Genomic DNA, 23,816 nt, shown 5'->3' on the forward strand with positions numbered 1-23,816 from the left:
GTTTACACGAACTTCAATCAATAATCCTGACTTGGCTAGCTTGTTTACTGTATTTACGAGTTGAAGGAAGCGTAGAATCGAAGTTTTTATTGTTGTTTGTTTTTCGGCGTTGGTTAGCGAGAAAGGATGGAGCGTATGTAATTTTAATTATACAAATGCAATTACAGAGGCAAATTATTAGATGGTCTTTGAATGAGGCTTTTAAAATTGTCCTCTTTAACTTATATTCGTTGTATATATATTTTATGCGGGGTTTTTTCCTCCGAAGTTTCAAAAAAGCAAAGCTATTTTTATCAGGCCATGAAAATGTTTTTCGGAAAAAATTGAATCAATGCAATAAAATTCTTTATATAGATATAGTGTTATCACATTGAAGGTATATTTAAACTCGTACAGTAACTTGTTAAACCCCAAAATTTAACAGTAAATCTAAGATACTTTCACAGCTATTTCAAACCCCCAGAACACACTGCCTTTTACCCTTCTGACAATACTCGCAGTCACTGCATTAGCATATGGCACAGAAAAACCTTCATAACTTCAAGAAGCCGCACTCAAACTATATTTTTTTCGGGTTATTTAACATCTTACCCCATGTAGAATTAATACTGTGAATATTGTCAGAAGGGTGATAGGCATTTTAAATACAAGGAAAAAAATAAGATCTTTTTCATAATCTAATCTATGTACGACGATTATTTTCTATTATTTACTTAGCCTTTTGCCGTATTTTTATTATATTTTGATTGTAATTAACTTCGCATAATTTGTAGCATTAAGGTATGAACAAAATTCTAAGTTGAATGTGAAAATTTCAGAAAGAAATTAGGAGGGATAAAAACGAATCTGAAGAATATAGCCGAACAGGAAAATCGAGAAATGTAGTGTAGAATGCTGCGAGAAGTTGTGATCTGATCACTCCTTGCGATGCGTTCAGATTCTTTTTTCGCCTTCTTTTCTTTCATTTTCTCTTTTTATTTCCTTTATCGTACTCTCTTCTCTTTTCTTGTTTTACTTTCCTTTTTTTCCTTATTCATTTTCTTTGTCTCGAGTTCCCTTTCTTCATTCTTGTCAATCTCTACTCTTCTCTTCTCTTTTCATTTGTTTTTTTCTTTCAGTCTTTTCTTATTTCCATTTTATTCCTTTTTTGTTCTGAATTCTCTTGCTTTTCTTTTTCGTTCTCCTCTCTTTTCTGCTCTTCTATTCGTTTCTCTTTCCTTTCGTTTCCTTTCGTTTCCTTTCCTTTCGTTTCGTTTCCTTTCCTTTCGTTTCCTTTCGTTTCCTTTCGTTTCGTTTCCTTTCGTTTCCTTTCGTTTCCTTTCGTTTCCTTTCGTTTCCTTTCGTTTCCTTTCGTTTCCTTTCGTTTCCTTTCCTTTCGTTTCCTTTCGTTTCCTTTCGTTTCGTTTCCTTTCGTTTCCTTTCCTTTCCTTTCCTTTCGTTTCGTTTCGTTTTCTTTCCTTTCCTTTCGTTTCCTTTCGTTTCCTTTCGTTTCGTTTCCTTTCCTTTCCTTTCGTTTCCTTTCCTTTCGTTTCCTTTCGTTTCCTTTCGTTTCCTTTCGTTTCCTTTCGTTTCCTTTCCTTTCCTTCTTTCTTTCTTTCCCCCGGCTTTATTGAAACTAATAAACATCAAGTCTATTGTCTTACTAAGGAAGGAAACTGCACGAAATTATCAAAGCAAAACAAAGCATTTCAACAATCAAATCCACTGGCCCTGAGTGTCAAGTTATTGATCTTTTTGAAAAATAGACGACGCGAACTGATGTAAACCGTATTTAAAATTACTTAGCAATGCCTAATTTACTTGCCATGCAAACATAACATAGAAGAATAATTAAAAACTATTTGTAAGACTTCTTCAAAATTCTGACAAATTTTCTTCAAGTGCAGTTTGTATTAAAACATTAATACGTTCATTTTGACGACCGCGATAATTGTTTATAAATGGCTTAGAATTGAACAATTATTCACACAGGACGTTTTCAAAAGCCTTGTCCAAGTAAAGTAGTTTTCTTTAGACTCTAAATTCAATTATTTCCTTCGTCGTTGTTATGTTATTTAGCGTCTGTTATAGAATTGAAAGAAAGTTTGCTGGAGATGTCAGTCAGGTGTATCCGTACCAGAACCAATGATCGGGAAAAAATCAAGGCACCTTTTTGAGCTCATTGTGCAGATTATTAAATTGACTGATTAAATAAGCGCCCCGGCTTGCTTTTATCATAATAAGTGTTATTAAGTTTTCATGTTGAGTATTTTGATTCAAAAAAAGTTGATAGCTTTGACGCTAACTCGCAAACTATCTTCGTTTTTTCTTGTTGTTGTCGTTTTTTCTTGTTTTTTTTTTTTTTTTTTTTTCCACCCATTTTGTCTACTAATCATCCAAGGCCGTGAAATATTCGATAAGCCTTATTTTGAGCAAGCCCTTATGTATATCACTTAGGGGATGAAGAATGCTTCTTAGTAGTTAAGCAATATAAGACGGACGAAAGCCTAGATTTGGATGAAAAGTTTGGCTTATTATAAATATTGGGAGATTGAGAAGATGATTGCAGGTTGTAGTAGGGGGTCATCGAGGATTTGTGCGAGGGAAAGAAAAGATGGTGCAGTGCAGTGCAGTGGAAGGATGGATGGATGTCAAAAGACCAGTTTTGTATTTGTTTAAAACTAGCACACATGTTAATGGCTAATAAGGGATATTCAAACAATAAAATACTCTTAACTCTTCAATAGCTCCTGTGCAGAATCTTAAGACAAGTCTCTTATAATACACAAACTAAACATCTCCAAAGCCAGACTCCTGACAACCGATTTTACAAAATCTACTTTAAAGTCAAGTGGCCTGAGAGCTTTCTTTGAATGCATGACGGAAATTTGATTGAAAAGAAAGAGCTTTACACCAAAGTCGGACATTCTCGGCAATGTAACACAGACTGTTGCTCGTAGCAACCAACTAATTGTAAAAAGCACCTTAAAAGTTGTAGTAATAGTCATTTTGAAAAGACATTAGCTCTTTGTCAATGAAATGAGCTTGAGTTATACGGGGGGAAAGCACGTAACACCAATTAATATTGAATCAAAAACTATACGATTTACGTAAAAAATTTCCATGGCTATTAGTTGAATGAAATTACAATTCTCTATTTGTTTTTCGATTCCTAGATTCGGCATCAAACGTGAGTAGGGTTTGTTGGTCCCTACTCTGATTCAAGGTCTAATTTTTCTCCGGTTTTCCTCCTTCCACAAACCTAGCACGACAAATTTGAATTCAATCTGTAAGTCAAAGAGTAAGCCGTGCCCTGGCTTAGATAAGCCCAGAGGTTGTTTCAGTGTTTGTAGGTAAAAAATGTAGGTACACTTTGGTAACTAGCAGTCAAAAGTTGCAAATAACAGTTAATAATCTTATTCTTAAAATTTGTTTGGCAAATGACATGTCAACAGAGGAAAAGAGAAGAGTACACACATATTAAGAAGGTTATTTGAACGCTGTAAAAAACTATTAAATCAGAACTGCAAACAAAGATGGGAAGTTATAATGGATCTTACATTAGACGAAAGGTTTGCAGTGTTGTTTATTTGGATTAGTTTTTCCCTTTTGAATATAAAATTCATTTACTAAGGGACTGAATTCAAAGCAATAAAACGAGTTTTGAATTACTTTTTTTCGTTTAAATAAATTCTTTTAGTCTTTTTCGTCTCAAAAATGAATATTAGTTGTAAGCTTCTTTTCCCTTCCCCTTTCTTTCGTTTTCTTTCCTTTCCCTTCCTTTCGTTTCCTTTCGTTTCCTTTCCTTTCGTTTCCTTTCGTTTTCTTTCCCTTCCTTTCCCTTCCTTTCCTTTCCTTTCCCTTCCTTTCCCTTCCTCCCCTTTTCTTTCCTTTTCTTTTCTTTTTCTTTCTTCCTTCCAATCCTTTCCTTCCCTTTGCTTCCCTGTGTTGTGTCTTGCTATCAGTTCTATAAATCTCCTCGAAAACATTGTACGAAGCAATAAATCACCCTTCTCCAAACCTCTCAATTTCCCTGCATAAACAGACCCCCAACTACTAATTATGAAATTTCGTCGATATTCGCATACCAAATTTCTATTGCTTATTCATTTATTAATATCTTCAATGACAAGTAAAAAATTATAAGCACGACTATTCTGCCATAATCTCATAAATATATAAATTGATTGCTCAGTTTAAGTAACGATGCACTCGTACGAAAATCGAATCGAGCTTCTCCAAAATCGCATTTGACGATTACTAGTTGTTAGCGTTTGGCTAAGATATTTCTCTCTAAAAACTCATCTCATCACACAACAGTTCATTGTCAAACTAAATTCCAATTTGTAGATTTATTCCCGTGCTAGCGCATCAAAAATACCCCTTATCCAAACTAATTTAATAAAATAAAAGGAGTTTTTCTCTTATTAATTAACTGCCTTATTAATAGGTGTTGCACTAGGTATATTTTCGAATGTTTGAAATCATGTTTTTTGACATCATACGACATGGCGGAGTCAAAGTTTGAAACTTGTCGCTATTTATTTCTTCGTTTTTCTAAGTTGATAGTGGTTTTTACTCGTTATTATGTTATCATTATCATTGTAAAGTTTTATCTCCATGGAAATATGCGACTCAACAAGCTTGCTGTATGGCTTTAGCTCAAACGTTTTTCTCAAAGCTTAATACATTTATTGTTGACGAATTTTTTCTGTAGCGTTCGACGCACGATCTAGGACGACACAAATGAATAATTACGAAAAGCAAATGTCGAGTAGCTTTGCTAAAAAGAAAGTTAACAGTCATAAGAGAATGTAGTTTGATCTTTTTTTCTACCAGAGGAAAAGTACTGAAATCTTCCCCAATCTCTGTTCAAGAACTAGAAAATAATGTAGATATGAAAAGAGAGAGCGGCCACTCTGGTTCATATTTTCCACACTTTTCTAAATATTAGTATTCGCGCTAATTCTTCAAATTCGGGCATTGATTTATATCAAAATTACTTCTACAATTCGCTGTATGATATTCAGCAGTGTCTTGGTTTGTTTTTTGTTATTGAATTTTACAAAATTTTGCAGCGACTTATATATTCAATTTTCTGTTCCGAATTTAGAAAGAAAAACCCCAAAGAAAAATTTTAAGAGCTAAAAATGCTTCAAGCGTCAATGACTAATGCGGACTGGCAATCTCCTTGCCAATTTTTGGGAGTTCTCGTAAGAGATGTTTTAAAAAAAAAAGATTTCCGGCGCTCTATAGTTAAATCATTATTTGATTCGTTTGCAAAGTTTAGGTCGGAAGCTGAGACATGGAACAAGCGAGGACAACTCAAATTTAGAAAAAAAATATTTCGCTACGTCAAATATTTATTTTTGGCGGGAGTCGACATATTTAGCATAAATAACCCAGTGGAATATGCCCTGTTTTTCAAAAAGTCTGGATTTCGATTTGGGACTTAAAGTTAAACACTTAAGTTGTTTTTTCTTATTTTTGTTTTGTTATGTTTTTGTTTTTAGTAAAGCGAGACACGGTCCAAGTGCCAGTAAATTTTAAAGTCGAGAACTAACAAGTTTTAATGTATATCATTAATTTGGTTGAAAAATCAATAAATTCGTTTGCAGCTAAACATCCCACTCTATATTTCATCCAAAACCGAAGCTAAAGCGAAACTAGGTTTTTTGCTAAATATGACTGATTACTCACTGGCAACGTACTGTGAGCAGCTTTTATGTGTGTTGACCTAAAGTAATCAATTATATATGTCAAGAAAACACTCGCTTAAGCGAACGGATAACTAAGAGAGCCCAAGCTAAAGAAAAACTGGCCAGAATCATCTATGGAGAATTCTAGGAAGAAAGACCTAAGGTGGTTTTTTGAAGTCAGGCGTGAAATCGTTAGGGATTTCGGTGAAAGTAATTCATACCTATAGGAATTTTTAGTGAAGTTTTGAGATGAAAAACATTCACTTGTCTTCAAATAAATTATGTATTGAAGGTAGCAACGGTTATGACCTACTGTTGATGGAGTATAGCCCACTTGAAGGCTTACTATGGAAATGAAACAAAGTTCAGCGTAAAAACTAGAACACAGGCTCAAAAATACATGCTTTAAAAATGTTAGAATTAAAAAAAAAAAAATAGAACAAATGAGTTTTCGTTTCTATTGGTTAAGAATAAATAGCAGGAATAAATATGTTTCTAAACTGATCTTGGGAGAAATGAGCTGAATAAATTACTGAAAAATAATTATGATACTCGGGATATATTTTGGGTTTTTTTCTTTATTCTGTATTTGATTATTGACAAGGAATAGCTAGTCAAAACGAACAAATAGCCACTTACTTGCTAGATATCTATGTACATGGATATATTTATGGAAAACTCATTGATATATTTCTCCGTGTATAGAAAAATTGTCTTGAATTAGGAAGAAAATCCTGCCATGGATCGATCCGATTGTAATTGCGGGCCACCCTTGCATCGAATGATGGACAGTGCAACTTTGGCCGCATGGCGAATCTCTCGCATTCGCCAACAATAAATGAGAGGGTTTATCAAAGAGTTGAGAATCACAATCGTTTCAGTTACATCTACTGCTACGTAGAGGTAGCTGTAACTCCGAGAGTTGATCTGGTTGTCATTTTGAAAGTTTAGAGTTGTGATTAGGATTGTAACTTGAACACATATATAAGGAATGTAGCATAACAGAAATAAGCAATAGACCAGGAACATGCTAGTAACTGACTTCCTATATCGTGCCATGTTTAATGAACTACTTGGATTATTATTACTCGCTCCTTGTTGGCTATGTGTAGTGACTTGAGACTGGCTTTGTATTTGGACTTTATGCCGTAGTACGACTCTGTAGATTCTAAAGTACGTGAAGGATGTACCTAAAAGAAAGAAGGGCACGACTATGCAGACTAGAATACGATACACTGTCATGCTCCAGATTTGAATAGTAGACATGGCGCCAAAAATAAGCCAAAAAGAAACAACGATACATATGACTCTTTTGGCGGTGACGATTGTCACGTATCGAAGATGCCAGTGAAGAGCCAGGTATTTGTCTATACTAAAGGCCGCGACAGTCAAAAACGACACTCCACAAAACATCACGCCGAAGAACGTGTAAGCAACCTGAACGGTGCACCAGTTATTGAACGGTCTTCCTTGAAGTTTAGGGACAATCCTAGCAATGTTAAGAGGTGGGACGAGAAGTCCGACTCCAAGATCAGAACACGCTAGACCAACGAGAAGAATATTTGAAGGAGTATGTAGCACAGGCAGTGACCAGATCCCTAAAATAATCAAAACGTTGCCAAAAATCGTAGGCAGGCAAGACAGGCAGTTTATGGCTATGATTGCATAGTAAGTAGTGCTGTGATCTTGGGTAAAATCAGCTGGGTTATCGTCAATGAAGTAACACTGATCGTAAGAATACATCGGCTTAGCTTGCGAGGAACGCCATAAACTGCTGTTATTCGGGGACATCGTTTTTACGGAGAGCTTTAGCACATCTAGTCGTTATAGTCGAGAGTAATGCCAGAAATTAGATCGTTGTTATGACTACACATCGTAGGCCTGAAGAACTGAAACATATCGAGAAGCGCAGACGCTCTAATACTGATGCGTCTCTCTTTTTACAGCAGATCAGCTGTCCTGGTGACGTCTTGTGTCAATCGTTGAACCATTTTCTCATTGGTTGAGGCAGTGATTCATTCGTTTCTTTCCGGAACTTGAACTGAATTACCTTTCAGGGCCTTCATATGCCAATATTTTTTAAAAATTGAAGATAATTTAAATAGGTAATCAGTAAACGAAGGGGATATATATTGGAAGTGATCTCAACCGGCTTAGCGATGGGCCTTATCTGATCTCCAAATCATCAAAAAGTCGGAGTTCACATAAAGGAATTGATAGAACAAGATGATGTTGTTTTTGTACGTGCAAAGTCTGTTTTTAGCGACCTGTGTCAGTGTATTTTCGTGTTTTCACAGTTTGGGCAACCACAGAATGGAATAAATAGAGTTTGGTTAATATCCCATTGTGCCATCGTCACGCATGCCTATACCTAACTCATACGGAACTCCAGAAACCCTTTCAAATCTGTTGTATTTGATATGAAGAAACCACCTGCATTTTTCCTCAAAATAATCACGAACAATAGCCATTCATTCTCCGTTCAGAAAAGCAGGTTTACTACAGAGCTTTTTTTCCTAAACAAATAACGAGAATAATTCCTTAATCACTAAGTATCTTCGGGAAATCCACTTCACATTTCCAATTTTTGTCTCCCTTTATCAGTCGTGCTAAATATTTTTTCAACTACGAACGCACATACGTTTCAACTCCCTCGCATTCTTTGTTTCGTGGGCCAGATACGACAGTATGCCCCAGGATCTTGGCGCCACCGGTTTAGTAGCCCACAGTTTATTTATAGGATTTACCACAATACTTATTTCAAGCCTACGATGTTTTCTTTTTTCTTAAGAAGGCTAATTGCTTTGCAGATTTTCAGCCATTCCATATCTCGGTTACAATCTCCAGGGCCTGACGCAGAAATCCCCTTTCGTTTTAAACTTCAAGCCAAAATATTACCCTGCTTGAAGCGCAAGTAATTCAAGTCGATAAAAAAGATAAAGAATGATGACAATATTTAAGAGAAACACAAAAGAGGAATAATAACAATAAGCAAACCAAAATACCCGCACATGAGAATCTAATCTTGTTGGATCCATATATACGTTGCGTGTCGAGTTGGAGATTTTGTATCGAAGTTTGAATATATTTTTTAATCTGCTTCATTGTATTTTTCTAACGTTGGTGTGTTTTTGTTTATATTAATGAAGTGTTTTGTAGATCCTTACATTTTCGCAGCTCAGCACGGTTCCAGATACGATCTATATCGCTTATCTGTAAAACGTTTTTCCAATAACGTATCACATTTAGTGACTAAGTATTTCAGCGACATTTCATTGATGGAGTTAGTTCGCTAATGTATTTAATCAAATTTCAAAAACTTTACTGCAATCTTAGCGATCTTCGTTAAATTAGCTTAGAAATAAATAACTACACAAGATTAGGCTGCAATTGAAATACCCTAAATAAACGCAGAAAGAAATTTAATAAATTTTGGCCCAATACAGAACCTTGGGGTACTCCGTTAGACGTGATTCTCGCGTTAATTTGATCAGAGAAATGGATTGAAGCCGATCATGTTTCTAAAAATGTTGTCAAACCACTTTGCATTTCTGTGTATTTATGTTAATGTTTACATGATCTTGCGACCGCTAGGAAATAATAATATAATAAACATCTTAGTCAAAGATTTATGGAAACAAGAGCATGAAATATCTCAATTTCTACGTCTCTTATGAATTGAATACGAATGTTCTGCACTAGGTTGAACCGTTCGCAAAGAACTGAGCTCTTCAGATGTCAGAAACAGGAGCTAGATTCCGAGGTGTTTCCAAATAATCTGGCAGGTGACTAAACGACTAAGTAAACGAACTCTACGATGGCGGTCTTGGAAAAGCGTTTGCTTGTGACAATTATTTACCTTCAAAAAAGTGGTCATTAAAAAGTGTTTTTCGTTATTTTTCAGGGACTAGCGGATCGCACATAGGAACGCAGTTTCTGTGGTGTGAAAGAGTAGAAAATGGAAGAGTAAGGAAAACTAATCGTCATGGTTGTAAATCTCAGGTAACGAACCTCGAAAAGTGGTTATTAGAAAGCGAAAGTATTTCGTTAGTTAGGGAGATAGCGGATCGAAGGACATTTGTGCGGTGCAATAGAGTAGAGAAATGAAAAAGCGTGGAGTAATCGTCATGGATTTATATCTCATGACACGAAAATCCTGTATCGTTCCTAAAGGAAAAGACTAGTTGAAGTTGAGAACTAGGAAAAAGCTAGCGATTTTAGAGAGTAGATTAAAAAAGTATAAAATATAAAGCAGTTATTAGGAGCGATATTCATTATTCAAAGATCCTGTCTCGTTTCATTGGAGTGAATGAATGAGAGCCAGTGCAATCGAGGAATGTAGGAAAAGCGGTATAGGAAAATCCTGATTCGTATTCAAATGGGAGGTAAATTCCGAGAATAAGGGAACAAGAGAGAGAGAGAGAGAGAGAGAGAGAGATCAAAGCAAGAAGGTGATCAATATGAAATGGCTATTTCATCAAAGCTGCCTGGGCACTCCTAGATAAATCCCACCATTACTATTACTAGTTTCTGTTTGCAGGTTTGTTGTAGGCCTATAAAAGATCTAAAACATGCAATTTGAATCTCTGACAGTTTGTTTGTAGGACTAATCTTATGATAATAGCTTGTGATGAATATGACCACCCCTCAATAACCGTAAAGTTTTTCCTACAAATCGATTGTTTGATTTCGGCGTCTTTTGCTTGATTCAAATCCTTGATGTGACTGGCTTCTATTGATATAATGCAAGTCAACCTTAAAACAATTATAATGATGTTACTGAAATAGAAAAACATATTGCATGTAACACTAGCCTAGGATGGGCAGTGAAGACGTTCTTTGGCTAAAAGTTTTTTTCTCATTCTCTTTACTCTTTTCCATTAAAAAAAATATTTTCTTTTCGATGCTTTAGTTCTTTTTATTCTATTATTTTATCTTTCGACTTTTCTTTTCGTGGCTTTTCTTTTTTTTTTTTTTTTTTCCATTGTCTCCGTACCTTTTCTTCTTATTTCTTTCTTTCCTTTCACGGCTTCTTTTCTTTTCTTTTCTTTCTATCATTGCCTTTTTGTCCTTTACGCTATTTTTTATCACTGATTATCTATTCTCTTATTTATTGACCATTTTCTGCAATTAAAAGAATTCAATCGACATTTGTCATCCATCCAGGCCAGAATAAGTGCAAGTAGAAACCAAGTTCAACATCAAAATCTTATATTTTCCTATAACGTGCATATTTATTTCAATACATTAAACCGCGACCGTCCATTTTGTTATTTCCGGGTTCCGGCGTTACTCAATCAAGATTCCAAACAGAGCGTCTTTTTCTCTTATTACAAAACGCTTTTACTCTCAGACATGACGCACGGTTTCTTTAAAGAAATTCATTCTCCTCTACCATGTCTGCTGAGTGACTCCAAATGCAAAAAAGATCTGTCCCAACTTCTGATTTTATCCTAAAGGTTTTCTATAAAAGCTAGGCGCTGATTTTGACCTCAAAAAAAAAAAAAAAATAAAAAAAAAAAGAAAAAAAAAAATCAACTATAGGTAGTTGGTCATTATTGTCAGTTACTTGGAGTTTATTTGCAATTGCTTTCATTTTGAAAGAAATTAAAATAGATCAGTTTCAATTAAATTCAATGAAATTTCAATCCCTTCGCTTAAGGAAAAGCGTTTTTTATCGAAAATAACACCTTAGATTATATATTTAGCAATATAACTCTCATTACGTTTCCTCACAAGCTTAATAAGATAATTCGGCAAGAGTTATCGTCTTATTTTATTTGTATTAAGAGTTACACTTTATACATTTCGTATTCAACGACAAAATGAGAGATTTGGTTGTCTTTCCCTGAATATACGGCTAAAACGAAGACGGTACGAGATCTAAAATGGGCATTCTGAGATTAAATGGAATTTTTGTGCTTTTATATTTTCTGGCTAGAATACGAAAAATCCGGCACAGTTCTAACTTAAAGATCGTGCTTCATATTCCAATCTGGATTAGAATCTAGATTTCAATTTCCCAACCAACAACGTTTTTGAAATATGTGTATATGCATATGAATGTTTTCTTTTTTCTCATTTCTCTCCCTTTCTCAGGGGCGGCGGAAGCTAAAAATCTTTGGGGGGGGGGGGGGGGGGGCACTGAAGATTATATTTAACGCTATGTGATAATGACAATGTTTTGTTTGATTGCAGACGCATGCGCAGTAAAACAATGACTAAGAACCAATACTTTTTGGAGGGGCCAGGCTCCCAAAAAAAATTTGGTGGGGGGCACGTGCCCCCCCGGCGGTCCCCCCGGTTCCGCCGCCCCTGTTTCTCTCTTTCCTTCTCTTTCTTTGTTTTCGCTCTTTGTTCCTTTCTTCAGCTTTCTCTTTCTCTGTTCCTTCCTTCATTGATAATACTTCTCTCTTCTCTCCTAATTTTATTCTATCTATCTCTTACCCCTTTTATTTTATTCATTTTATTTTCTACTTTTTCTCTTTCATCCATTTTTCCATTATTTTCCGTATGTTCTCCAGCGTAATGAGACGCCCTGCCATTTGACATAGGATCGTTGGACAGATTGAAAAAAAAAAGGTAAAAAGCACCCATACCATGCGACAAACTAGCTAAAACTTATGCAAAGTTTCATGCAAGGTTTTTCATTGATTATACATTTTGATTTAAGATTATTCTATGACATAGCATTTGTCATTGCTTATATATATGGGATGCAGTAATTTTGTTTGTCCAGACTGGCTGCCTCTTTAAAAAATATAAAAACATATCCCAGAGCACCAATATTCAAGAAAAACGTTAACGACCCTACAATCTAATTCACTAAGTAACAGACATTGTCATTGAAAATGATAACAAAATGGATTGCACTTCACATTCATAGATTAATGGCGCCTGATTCCAGGAAAAATATTATCGCAAAAATAGTAAATAATCGAAGGGAAAATCGAAAGAAATAAAACATTTCTCTTCTTCTTTTTCCATTTGATATGACTTTTTTTTTTTTTTAAATATGAAACTAAAGTTTTCCAGGAAAACAAACCTAAATGGATGTGATTATCAATTAATTATTCAGAATAATAATCATAAGAATTATTGGTATATTCGCAATAATGTGGTCTGTAGTTTTAATTGCAAAGATTTCATCCTTTTATCATATGAACCGCAGTAGACATCGAGACTACACGCCCTCATATCGAAAATTATTTTAAAGACAATTTAATTTTTAAGTCCAACTTGATTAAATTCCTGACTAATGCGGCTTCTAAATCCGTTAATCCGTGCAAACTTAGAGGGTATTCACTTAGTAAGGTACTTCATTTAATATTTTCTTTGTCAAAACATCCGATCCTGTGTGTTTTTGTGCGTAAATTACAATGAATGATATCTCTGGCTATATCCTTCTTCTTGGCCGTTACAGTCATGCATTATCAAAGCTAAGTTTTTTGAAGATATTAGAGATCATTAATGAATATTAATTACGCTCAAAATTCGATCTATAAGTAAGTCGTCCCGGCCCTGAATTTAATCTGCTAAAATGTTGTTTCAGGATTCGAGAAAAGTGAAGAGGTTACCTTAGCAGAGGTGTAGCCAGGATTCTCCCAAAGAGGGGCCCAAAATAAACAAAACCGCCATTTTTCTTGCGCGTCTGATAAGCCGAATCAAACAAAAAACAAAAAAAAAAACAACAACAAAAAACAAAAACAAAAAACAAAAAAAACAAAAAAAACAAAAACAAAAAAAAGACGCTCAGTGAATATGCCGGATAGCTCTTGGTGAGAAAATGTTGATATGTTTAACTGGCAGTGAAGATTTTTTACCTTAAAAGTAACAGGCACTTTAAACAAAGAGCTTTTGAGACAGCGGACTCTTAAGCATTCAAGGCTTTTACCAAAACACACTCTTCCGGCAAAAAAAAACAAAAAAAAAACAACGTAGTAGTATAATAATGTTGTCTGGAAATAATTATTTTAAATGGACTTTGGTGCCATCAATCAAGGTACTTTCGGTAAAGTTATGGTTCCAAAGCTACGAACGCACTTTACATAATAGAAAAATTAGTAAGAAGCAATCCTCCCCCCCCCCCCCCCCCCATCCCCTCCCCCCTGAAAAAGGATAAATATATCGTGTTGGCGACATTGTGGTTTTCTATTATTTATCAGAGAATAAATTTCTGAAAACAGTTTATTTTTAGGTGAAATTGCTTGAAATAGATTCTTATTCTCGGGCCAATCGCTAGATAATTTTGTATCTAGCTTGAATCAGGAAGCGCTAACAGATAACTGTGATCAATTAAGTAAATCTTAATAAATAGATTTAGCTAATGCTTTTTTGGGATTTTCTATTTAGGATATAATACTTTAACAAACAAAGAAGGAAACAACTGAAAAGGATGATACAAAATGTGTAAGGCTTAAATATGTCGGATTCTTAATAGATTAAAACACACAAGAAATGATTGAAAATGGAATGATTCGTCACGTAACAATGCTCCGAAACAAGCTGCCGTTTATAAACTATTTCCAGTAAAGCGATTTATTTTCGTATGCTTAGGTTGAAGATAAATAAAGATAGATAGCATATTTGATATACGCATTGTAGCCAGTAGGCGGAATTGATTGAAATCTTACAAGCTTAAAATGTTGTAATTCGACTATTCAAAGTATGGCACAAATTCATTCCGCCTGGCATCCAATAAAATTTTCAAAGAGGTTTATTTTCTCACAAGAGCAATTATTTAAATATTATGTTTGAAACTAAAATGTTATTAAGTGCATAAAATGAAAGTGTACATTTTAACAAAAAAATTGAATTGTCTAAAAACGTATAAATATCTTCGTCCAATTAAATCAGTTCCTTCAAATCAACGAAACATCTTATTAGAGAAGACGCGATTTCTCAAGGGAATATGTAGCCATTATGGGTTGGGCAAAGGACAACAAAATATCGCGTTAAGTACATGCTTATTCATTATTGAAAATACTTGGAGTAATAGTGCCAAAATTAGTGGTCGAGAAAAACAACATATCTAGATCCCATTATGTCCAAGGGAGTAAAATAACAAAAGCCACGGCCGCCATGTTGGAAGATTGAAGAATTCATTGAATTTTTTTTTGTCAAATTCTTTCAAGATGGCGGCAATTGCAAGCGCTAGTCTTAAGTTGTTGTTAACGATGGCTTAGATAATTGAATCCTGTGAATACCCGGCTTAATACTATAAAACTTTTAAGTAGATAAAGTATAATAAATGCAATATAAAGTTATTTCAAATTTAGTTATTTCAGTTGAATGAAGCGAACGGGGATCGGTGATTTTCCCTATTTGACCGAAAGGACTTGTGGAGTAATAAGAACTTCTTCATAATCATTTTTTAAAATATGAACAAGGCCTGCATTATTCAGAGGCGGCCATTGTGGTGCCGTTTACAATGGATGCTAATGAGAAATCTTTTGTTAAATGGCATCAACATGGCCGCGATGACGTAACGTGCAAACGAAGAATTGGTGAAGCAGTGAGGCATTAGTATTAGAGTAAACATAAGAAGAATTATGCGTAAAGGTTTTGGAAGTGTAAACAAAGAGAATGACTATTGTCTTAGTTTGTGGTTTTGATGTTATCTGGTAAACATCGGCATTCGTTTTATGTAGGAGTCACTAGAACATTCATCAGTTGTACTGTTTTGTTATCATTTGTATGTTTGTCAAGGGTTAATTAAAATCTTGCAATTATAATATGTAGGTATTTATTAAGTAAATTATTTGAATATGTTTTAGGAGCTAAAATCTTATTCTCCACGTATTTCACTTGCCCAACTATCCATGAATCCATCTATTACAGCAACCTACCAACACTCCAACCCACCCCCACCCACCCACCCACCCACAACCAACATCCATCTTTCTACCCTCCAAACCATTCATCCACTCATCCAACCAACTAAACATTTGCCAATCCATCCTTCCATCCATCTATCTATCCATTTAACAATCAACCTAGTCCTTTTCCGCCCATCCAACCATTAACAGATCTAGACTTAACAGCCGCCATACACTGACCTTTCATCTGTTGACTCAGCTCCGACAATTTTTCTATTTATTCATACTCTCTCTCTATCCTATTCCCATTCATTCACATATTTTTACGTTTTATTTTGTTTTCCATACAGTTGTATATTTTTCAAAATGAGAAAGAAAAATCTAGATTTTTCTGTTTCTTAAACCCAAGCAACGAATTGCTTTATTAAAAATATCTAGAAACCATAAACCCAACGTATTTGTTATACCCTTGTCAGCGGGATGCTGCAAACAAAATAACTCTTATTGAACCAACTCACACGAAACAGAAACGTTTGCTCAAGACTTAAAGAACCTGCTAGAAAAATAATTACACAGCCCCAATATATCTAAATAAGATAGCAAACTTTGTAAGCTATACCTTTTTCGCTAAAAAAAAATAATAAAACAGGTAAATTATATCTGAGCCTCATTAACGGAATTTATGTTTTTATATCATTTTCTATTTGCTTCCATGGAAACAAAAAACCGACATACAGGTCATGTCCAGCGGTCAGTAAGAGTCGATGTTTAATCACGTGGTGTGCCACAAGATGACAAGTTGTTTCCATGGTTACTAACGGACAATTTCAGCGAAGTTTCAGATTTCCCTTCTTAATAACTTTCTAAAATATTGTTAATATTTTTAAAAGAAATCTTAATTAAACCAAAACTTTATTGAAGAAATCGATATAGGACGATAAATGGTGTTCGTTTTTCATCGACTTTTTTCGCAACTAAAGGCCGACAAACGGTAAAGCTGTTATAATATTTTACCAACTTTGTCAACATTGAAAAACAAACAGTCTAACAAGGCAAAAACAAAAAGCTATATTACTTTGAGTAACAACAGAATATAATTAAGGAAATCTGGCGGGTTTCTAATAAAGAATATACCAGTGAATGAGACAGTATTGAATGTTCTTTGATATTTCACGTTCCCTTATTTGCAAATATGAACGTCTTTGATATGACCGCTAAAAACCGTCCATCAATATAATATACGGTAGTCAACGTAAATTTCGCCTTTTATTGAATAAAATAATGTAATCAATAGAAAAGTGCGGCCCTCTTTACTCCGACCACAAACTCTCTATTCCGACCTCTTAGTGACCAACAAAGGCAAATAAATAAGTTAAAAATTAAAGTACTATAGCTTAAAACAAGAACTTTTATTTGACCGTTGGTATTCCAACCCTTTACCTAGACCATTAAAGTTTAGGAATAGAATAAACTTATGTTTTTTTAAAGATGTTTTTACGCTTGAGAACACGATTTAAATGGATTTAGTGGTTACTGCAGCTAGGAACAGTAGATGCGACTCGAAAACGCCGAAACCTTTAGTGGACAGAATCCAATGAAGTCAAGGAATAACGCTTTAGAATTCGAAGTCCTAGCCGGTCGAATCGTTCTCTTTATTTCTTTTTTTTTTTTTTCGCCAAAAGAGAGAGAGAGAGAGAAAGAAAAGAAAGAAAATAGAAGAAGAAAACTATGAACAATTAGAAGGAAAAAAAGAAAGCAACTATTTGAAGTTAAACTGCATGCTGAAACTAGTTTCGGTATTGTACAAAAGAAATGACCTTGAACTTTGAAGCCTATCATAATCATAGAAAATGTTTCGCAAACCTCTACAAGAGCCAATCAAATAAACCGAAAACAATCGAAGACCTCTCCAAATATGGTCACTGACGTCATAGCTAATTGCTTTAGGACGTAACAAGATTGAACTTTTTCTTGTGAGTTTACTTTAGTAATGCAGTATAGTCATTGGGAATAACGATTCTTGCTGGTAAGAAACGTATCAGTGAAATGTAAAGAGTGTTTGAGTCTACCGAAGTTGCGGATTGAATCTAACTGTTTAGGACAGAAGTGGAGATTTTCATTAATGAATGAGATAAAGTCTTCTATTAGGCAGGGGAATGTTAGGAAATTAAAGATAAGTAAATCACGTTTTCTCGGTCATGCAGGAGAGCACGCCACGGACTGTCGGTAAATCTCGCAAACCTCTTGAAACCAGACAAGGAAATCAACTGTTTACAGAAACTAATCTTTTGCCGGTGACATATACAGCGATGCGTAGGAACTGTCTTCCTGCCAGTCGGAAGCGAAGATTTCAGATTCGCAGTCTGGGCGCAGCGGTTTAACGCCTGTGCATGCGTAAGAGCTAATTTAATTTCTCAAAATAATCGCGTTTTCCCTCCTCATTTTTTGACCTAATTCGAGAGGATAACGACCAGACTCCGCGAAGTGGATTAACATAAGAGAAACCATTGCTGGCTGATTATATTGATATAAATCAGCCATTCATTAGTTAAAGAACTTACAAAACTCTCCATTGACAAGCCAAATACTGCCAATCAAAAATTAATTTACAAGATTTCAACTCAGCAGATGAATAAGATTGGGATTTTTAGCCAAGGCACGTAGCATAAACAAAAATTCCGCCACAGCCCGCAAATTACGTCATATGGTATGACGCAAATTTCTAAGAAATGTGACGTAAGAAGTTAGATTAGAGTAAAGATTGAACAAGTGGTCGTTGACTTACGATTAGCGTATCATTGCCTGATTCCAAGTATCCTTCGGCCTTGTCCACTGCGCCAATTGATGCGTAATATTTGGACCACCAGTCGAAAGTGTCTTGTTCACTCTGTGAGACAATATGAAAGTTTAAACATATAAACCAGTGATAGACCGTAAGGCCGGTTTTATTTTATTTTTTTGTTGGTTCGGCGTTTCAGGGGTGCAAACAAAATGGCGGATCTTTTTATTTGAGTTCCACCCCCCCCCCCCCCCCCTGCGGTTAATCTACGCGCCCCTGTGTTTACCGACTTAGGGCTAGCCTCATTTCATCACCAAAGTATTCACAAATAACAACGGTAAAATAAAGCAAGTACGACTTCAACGACACAAACACCTTGAATATCAAAGGAATTTTTTGGAACACGTAAATTTTCTACACAATTTCGCGATTTTCGCGCGTGTGTGGGGTGGGTATTTGTGTGTTTTGGCCGCCATGCTGGGTACTTAGTCATCCAACATGGCCGCCATGATTATTTCTATAGTATTTAACGATCCGTGAGTGCAACACAAGGACAACTACGTACCCGTTTCGTGTCTTCTTTGATACTAAGCTCATACGCAGCATCAGTCATCATTTCCTCAGATTCTAAAAATATAAGAAACACCATATAAAAAACCTATCAACTGAGCTATCGAAGAGAGCAAACCTAGGCAGTGAATCGTCTATCTTTACGAAGCTACAACCGGATCCGAGCGACGTAGTTTCACGTACCTTTTTTTTTCCAGTGAAGATTCATCGTTTGTAATTTTGATTGAACGTATGATGTTTTTTCACTAGTGAAATGTTATCGTTCGCGCTTTTGATTGACCAATTTTAATTTTCGTATCATTTTTATCTAGGGAATTTGCTATGAGTAAATCTCAGTACCTATGAAATAGATGAAATTCTTTACATTAACTGACCTCAAGCGGCTGCAATTTTCAAAACCCCTTAATTTGTCTTAACTTAGGTGCCTTCAATCTGGTAGTCCAGCGGAATTTTTAACTAGGCATGCCTTTCTGATCCTGACTAGATGGGGAAGGTTTGATTAAAGATTTTGGTATATCAGAAGGGAAGGGTTGGGGAGGAGAGTTCGAAATGCAAGGTTTGGTCAAACTCAAAACAAAAAGCTTCCAAACGATCCGCCATAGGTCGTAGTTGTCATTTACCTTGTTCAGAGATGTTTTCATCCTTAGGAGTCTGGAATCTGTAGCGCTGTAAGGACCTCAAGCAGTGTATCCCTACGATAGGATGGCGTCCGAAAGACCTGTTGTCTCGAACTTTGATGTTCATTGGTGGAACGTACAGTTCTTCTTTGGGTAAAAACTGGAAGAAAGAGAAATCAATACGGATTTCTAACGAGAAAAACATTTCCAGAGCTCTCATTTATTTGATTGTAATGCCAAAAAAAATCCTGTCTCTCCCCTTTCCACCCTTTTCTTATTAATAAAGTAATAGTAAACGCGCGCGCAAACTACATGCAGTTATAAAGCACACTGGGGTTGGAAGAACATGAGAGAAAAGTTAGGAGAAGTATGACGCGTAACGGAGTGATTTTCGACACTTCTCAAGTGTTCTGTCAATCCCCATGTGCTTTATAACTCCACACAGCACAGCAAGCAAGTTTTTATTTTTTATTTTATAAAATACAAATTACAATAACCTTTTTTTAGACACGAATGACATAACTGAAAATGCGCGCGCGTGCTGTGTGCTTTTATGAAACACGCGCTCCCAACCAATCAGAATGCAAGATTTATAACAGTTATTTCATAATTGCTCTTAATGCACATGTTAATAAAACTGTTAATTCTTCTTATCTTTTATTGTTATTTAGCATCAGGCAAGGAGTGGTTGTTTCGTCCCTCATGCCAGACGTTCATCACTAAAGCGCTCGACGCCAGTGTCATCCAGTTGAGATTTAGAAGTTATATTTTTGGAGGGAGAAAAACCGAAGAACCTGGAGAAAGACCCTTGAAGCATAGGAGTGAACCAACAAGCAGTTCAGTTCAACAGAAGGGGTGAACCCCCAACCACAGAAGGGGTGCATTAGCACCGCACGCCATCCGCCCTACACACAAGCGCGTGCGCACACCTACCACATCAAAGAAGAACAACGGTTGATCAAAGTTTGGATTCTTGTTAGTATTCTTGATGGCGTCAGATTGAATCACGTGACCACCACATTCAAACTCGACGCTTGGAGACGTGACGTTTGCCAACTGATATTTCTTCATGTTCCTCACACCCCAACACAACACCTAAAATAACACATTAAATAAATAAACTCAAAATAGACCTTTTTTCAATTCGTGAAATACTCATTTACTCAGGGTTAGCCTTATTATCTCAATGCCAAATATTCATACCAACGGCAGAGTAAAGAATGCAATACTTCAGCAATACAAACACTTCGAAATAGACCTAATCCACTGTTTTCCCATTCTAGAGCACGTGTCATTCCCTAGAGTATCATTTCTTTATCGGTTGTGGATAAGAAGACACACGAATATGGATACAACTCAAACAAAGGATCTTATTCTCAAGAGAAAGACACGTGGTCTGACATCAATTTTGGGACTGTTTTTGGGGATGAAAAAGACGTCATCTTGGAAACAAGCCCCCTAAAACTGACAGCCCCACAATGCACTGTAAAGCAGTGATTAAAACATCCAATTACCTCAACGGCTGTCCTTTGAAGAACGGGGCGTATGCCACTGGGAACAATGTAACGGCCTTGGTTGATCGGCGGTAAGTAAGGAAGATCTGCTCCTTCGTCCTGAAAGGCACAATCATATAGACTTGATAAACTGTCTAATTGATGACAATGGTTATCAGTAGTAACACCAGATTTGCGGGTTTGTACACGCCTCGTTTACAGTGCGACTACATCAACCAAGGCCACCCAAAATTTTAAATCAAATTCACAAATTACACTTTTAACGCTGCATAACGCTGCAAGGCCAACTACGCTCTTGGTAATTTTTTTTCTTTACCTCGGAATAGCTGATATATAAACATCTTACCAGGAACAATTCAAATGCAGCAAGAATCTCTCCGCCTTCTTCTTTGCCCTTCATCACAGGATACCACAACAGACGAGGAGCTGGAGGCGTTGGGCCGTTAAGTTTAACTGTAGGCTCTGCCACACATCGACCTAAATAGTCATCTTTGCCCTGGAGATATTCAATAAAATATTTGAAGACAATAACAATATACAGTGATACCTTTATACAATATACAGTGGCACCGAAGGACCAGAAAAATGGGTCTATAGTACAGTGTCTGTGAAACAAAGAATGTATGGTGATTTTTTCGGGGCCTAAATATCTGTCCGTAATATAGAGATGTCCGTGATATAGAGGTGTCTGTAAGGACCTAGGTGTGGGTGATTAAGTGTGAGATGGTATATCAGAGTTCATTGGTTTAACTTGAAGGCTTTTCTAATATGTATCATTTGGTTGTATGGCATATAGCTAGATCATGCAGTGTATGTGTGCACACTATTAGCTGGAATGTTTTAGTTGATATGACCATCTTGACTGTGTAGTATGACTACTATGGTATTGCGCGCACGACCTTAGCCTTTTGTGAAAACCATTTGCCTGTGTGCATGCTATATACAACTTAATTATATTATATCTTATAGCTAAATATCAAGTAAAATATGCACCCACTCTATTAAGCCTTTTTGAAACCTACTTGCTTGTATAGTATATAGCTACACATGAATGTAAAGTATGTACACAGGCGCACACGATATTTATCCTTGTTGATACCCATATCTGTAAGGCTTAGGTTGGTGATGCAAAATATAAGCGCACTTTATTAAGCCCTTTTGAAACCTACCCTTTGCTTGTATAGTATATAGCTACACATGATATAAAGTATGTACACAGGCGCGTACAATATGTATCCTTGTTGATACGCATATCTGTAAGACTTAGTTTGGAGTTGCAGAATAATAAAATAATAATAATAAAGTTTATTTATATAGCGCTCATATCCATGAGCATGTCCAAGACGCTTTACAACAGGAATATATGCATAAATTATATATATGTATTTACAATATTTACAATGCTACGTATTTAAAATATTAATAAGTAAATCTAATTATAAAAGGAAAAACTTATCTTAAAAGCCTAAAGGCAATATGCATAAAAGCAGGAAATGAATCAAACATAAGAGATCTAAATATATTTCCTATTATTAAGAAATAAAGTAAATAAATAAGTTTTAAGCTTACTTTTAAAGGAAGCAACAGTAGTACAAGAGCGAATCTCAAAAGGGAGCCTATTCCATAATCTGGGAGCAGCAAAGGAAAATGACCTGAAACCATACGTAGTACGCCTAGCTTTAGGTTCAACCAGAAGTTTGTTGGAGATAGATCCGAGAGCATAAGAAGAAGAATGATAGCACAGAAGATCAGACAGATATGTTGGGGCAAGGCCATGTAAGGCCTTGTAGGTGAGCAACAGCATCTTGAAAATTACTCTGTAGTATACTGGCAACCAGTGCAGGTCAACCAACACAGGAGTGATGTGGTCAAATTTCCTGGTGAAGGTGACAACACGAGCAGCAGAGTTCTGAATGCGTTGCAGCCTCTCCACGACATATTTAGGAAGTCCATAAAGTAGAGCATTACAGCAGTCTAGTTTAGAAGAAATAAGAGCATGGATAACCGACTGAGCAGCATGAGAGGTTAAGTATTTCCTGATAGTTGACAGATTCCTCAAATGAAAGTAAGATGATTTACAGATATTGTTAACTTGGAGCTCCCCGGTCATACATTGGTCAAAAACAACTCCAAGATTAACGGCTGAATAATAGAATATAATATAGAATATAGAATATAGAATATAAGCGCACTTTATTAAGCCCTTTTGAAACCTACCCTTTGCTTGTACAGTATATAGCTACACATGATATAAAGTATGTACACAGGAGCACACCATATTTATCCTTGTTGATACCCATATCTGTAAGACTTAGGGCTAGGGCAAACGTCGAACTTTCCATGCACCGAACTCATTAAAAACAATGGATATCTGGTGAAAATGAGGCGGCATTCTTTGATGTAATTAAGTTCGGTGCATGGAAAGTTCAACGTTTGCCCTAGGCCTTAGTTTGGAGATGCAGAATATAAGCGCACTATATTAAGCCTTTTTGAAACCTACCACTTGATCTTTGTCAAAAAGTTCAATGACGATTTCAGGGGGCTTTAACTGTAGTAGTTCTGTGCTTCCAAAGATTAAGACATCCTCAAACACAAGAGTCTGGTCCCACGTGGGACAGAGCGTTCGGTGGATAGTATGCGTCACTTGGCTATTGTTTAGGAAAACAACCCGCGCGTATGGATCTGAAAAAAAACATTAAACATTTATCGAGTAGTTTTCTTGAGGCACAAAAAAACAATAAGACAGGGAAAATATGACTGCGTGACGTCACTAGATAATTATCATAATTATAATTACACTTTTATTTTTGTTAAGCCCATTTTCTGCCTAGTTATTCATT

The 23,816-nt window shown here is 35.8% G+C and overlaps 2 protein-coding genes and 1 long non-coding RNA gene across 5 annotated transcripts in view; 1 reads left to right on the top strand and 2 right to left on the bottom strand.

The window, feature by feature from the left end:
• Window positions 1–23,816, bottom strand: part of LOC116287042 (myoferlin) — a 65,728-nt gene that overhangs the window by 20,355 nt on the left and 21,557 nt on the right. For both annotated transcript variants that reach the window (XM_031693685.2, XM_089028563.1), the window contains 7 exons: window positions 23,477–23,658; window positions 21,323–21,472; window positions 20,977–21,075; window positions 20,396–20,557; window positions 19,466–19,622; window positions 18,841–18,902; window positions 18,282–18,383 (listed from right to left, as the gene is read on the bottom strand). In XM_031693685.2, the coding sequence (XP_031549545.2) occupies window positions 18,282–18,383; window positions 18,841–18,902; window positions 19,466–19,622; window positions 20,396–20,557; window positions 20,977–21,075; window positions 21,323–21,472; window positions 23,477–23,658 (914 nt within the window). The remainder of the gene's footprint in view (window positions 1–18,281; window positions 18,384–18,840; window positions 18,903–19,465; window positions 19,623–20,395; window positions 20,558–20,976; window positions 21,076–21,322; window positions 21,473–23,476; window positions 23,659–23,816) is intronic.
• Window positions 6,239–7,992, bottom strand: LOC116287195 (beta-2 adrenergic receptor-like). Its single transcript, XM_031693870.2, has one exon. It carries the CDS (start codon window positions 7,467–7,469, stop codon window positions 6,399–6,401), a length of 1,071 nt encoding a protein of 356 aa, XP_031549730.2. The 5' UTR covers window positions 7,470–7,992; the 3' UTR covers window positions 6,239–6,398.
• LOC116287383 (uncharacterized) lies at window positions 9,309–22,534 on the top strand. Of its 2 annotated transcripts, XR_004196071.2 has the most exons (5): window positions 9,309–9,463; window positions 9,583–9,680; window positions 12,203–12,260; window positions 19,493–19,615; window positions 20,134–20,605. It is a non-coding gene; the product is annotated as an uncharacterized LOC116287383 (long non-coding RNA). The 2 variants fall into 2 exon arrangements; XR_016119500.1 differs by lacking the exons at window positions 9,309–9,463; window positions 9,583–9,680; window positions 12,203–12,260 and having other exon boundaries at window positions 19,495–19,615; window positions 20,134–22,534.

The sequence above is a fragment of the Actinia tenebrosa genome, unplaced genomic scaffold (assembly GCF_029948245.1).
Source record: "Actinia tenebrosa isolate PJP-AT-01 unplaced genomic scaffold, QUT_ActTen_1.0 PGA_scaffold12__29_contigs__length_12842862, whole genome shotgun sequence".
NCBI classification, from domain to species: Eukaryota; Metazoa; Cnidaria; class Anthozoa; order Actiniaria; family Actiniidae; genus Actinia; species Actinia tenebrosa.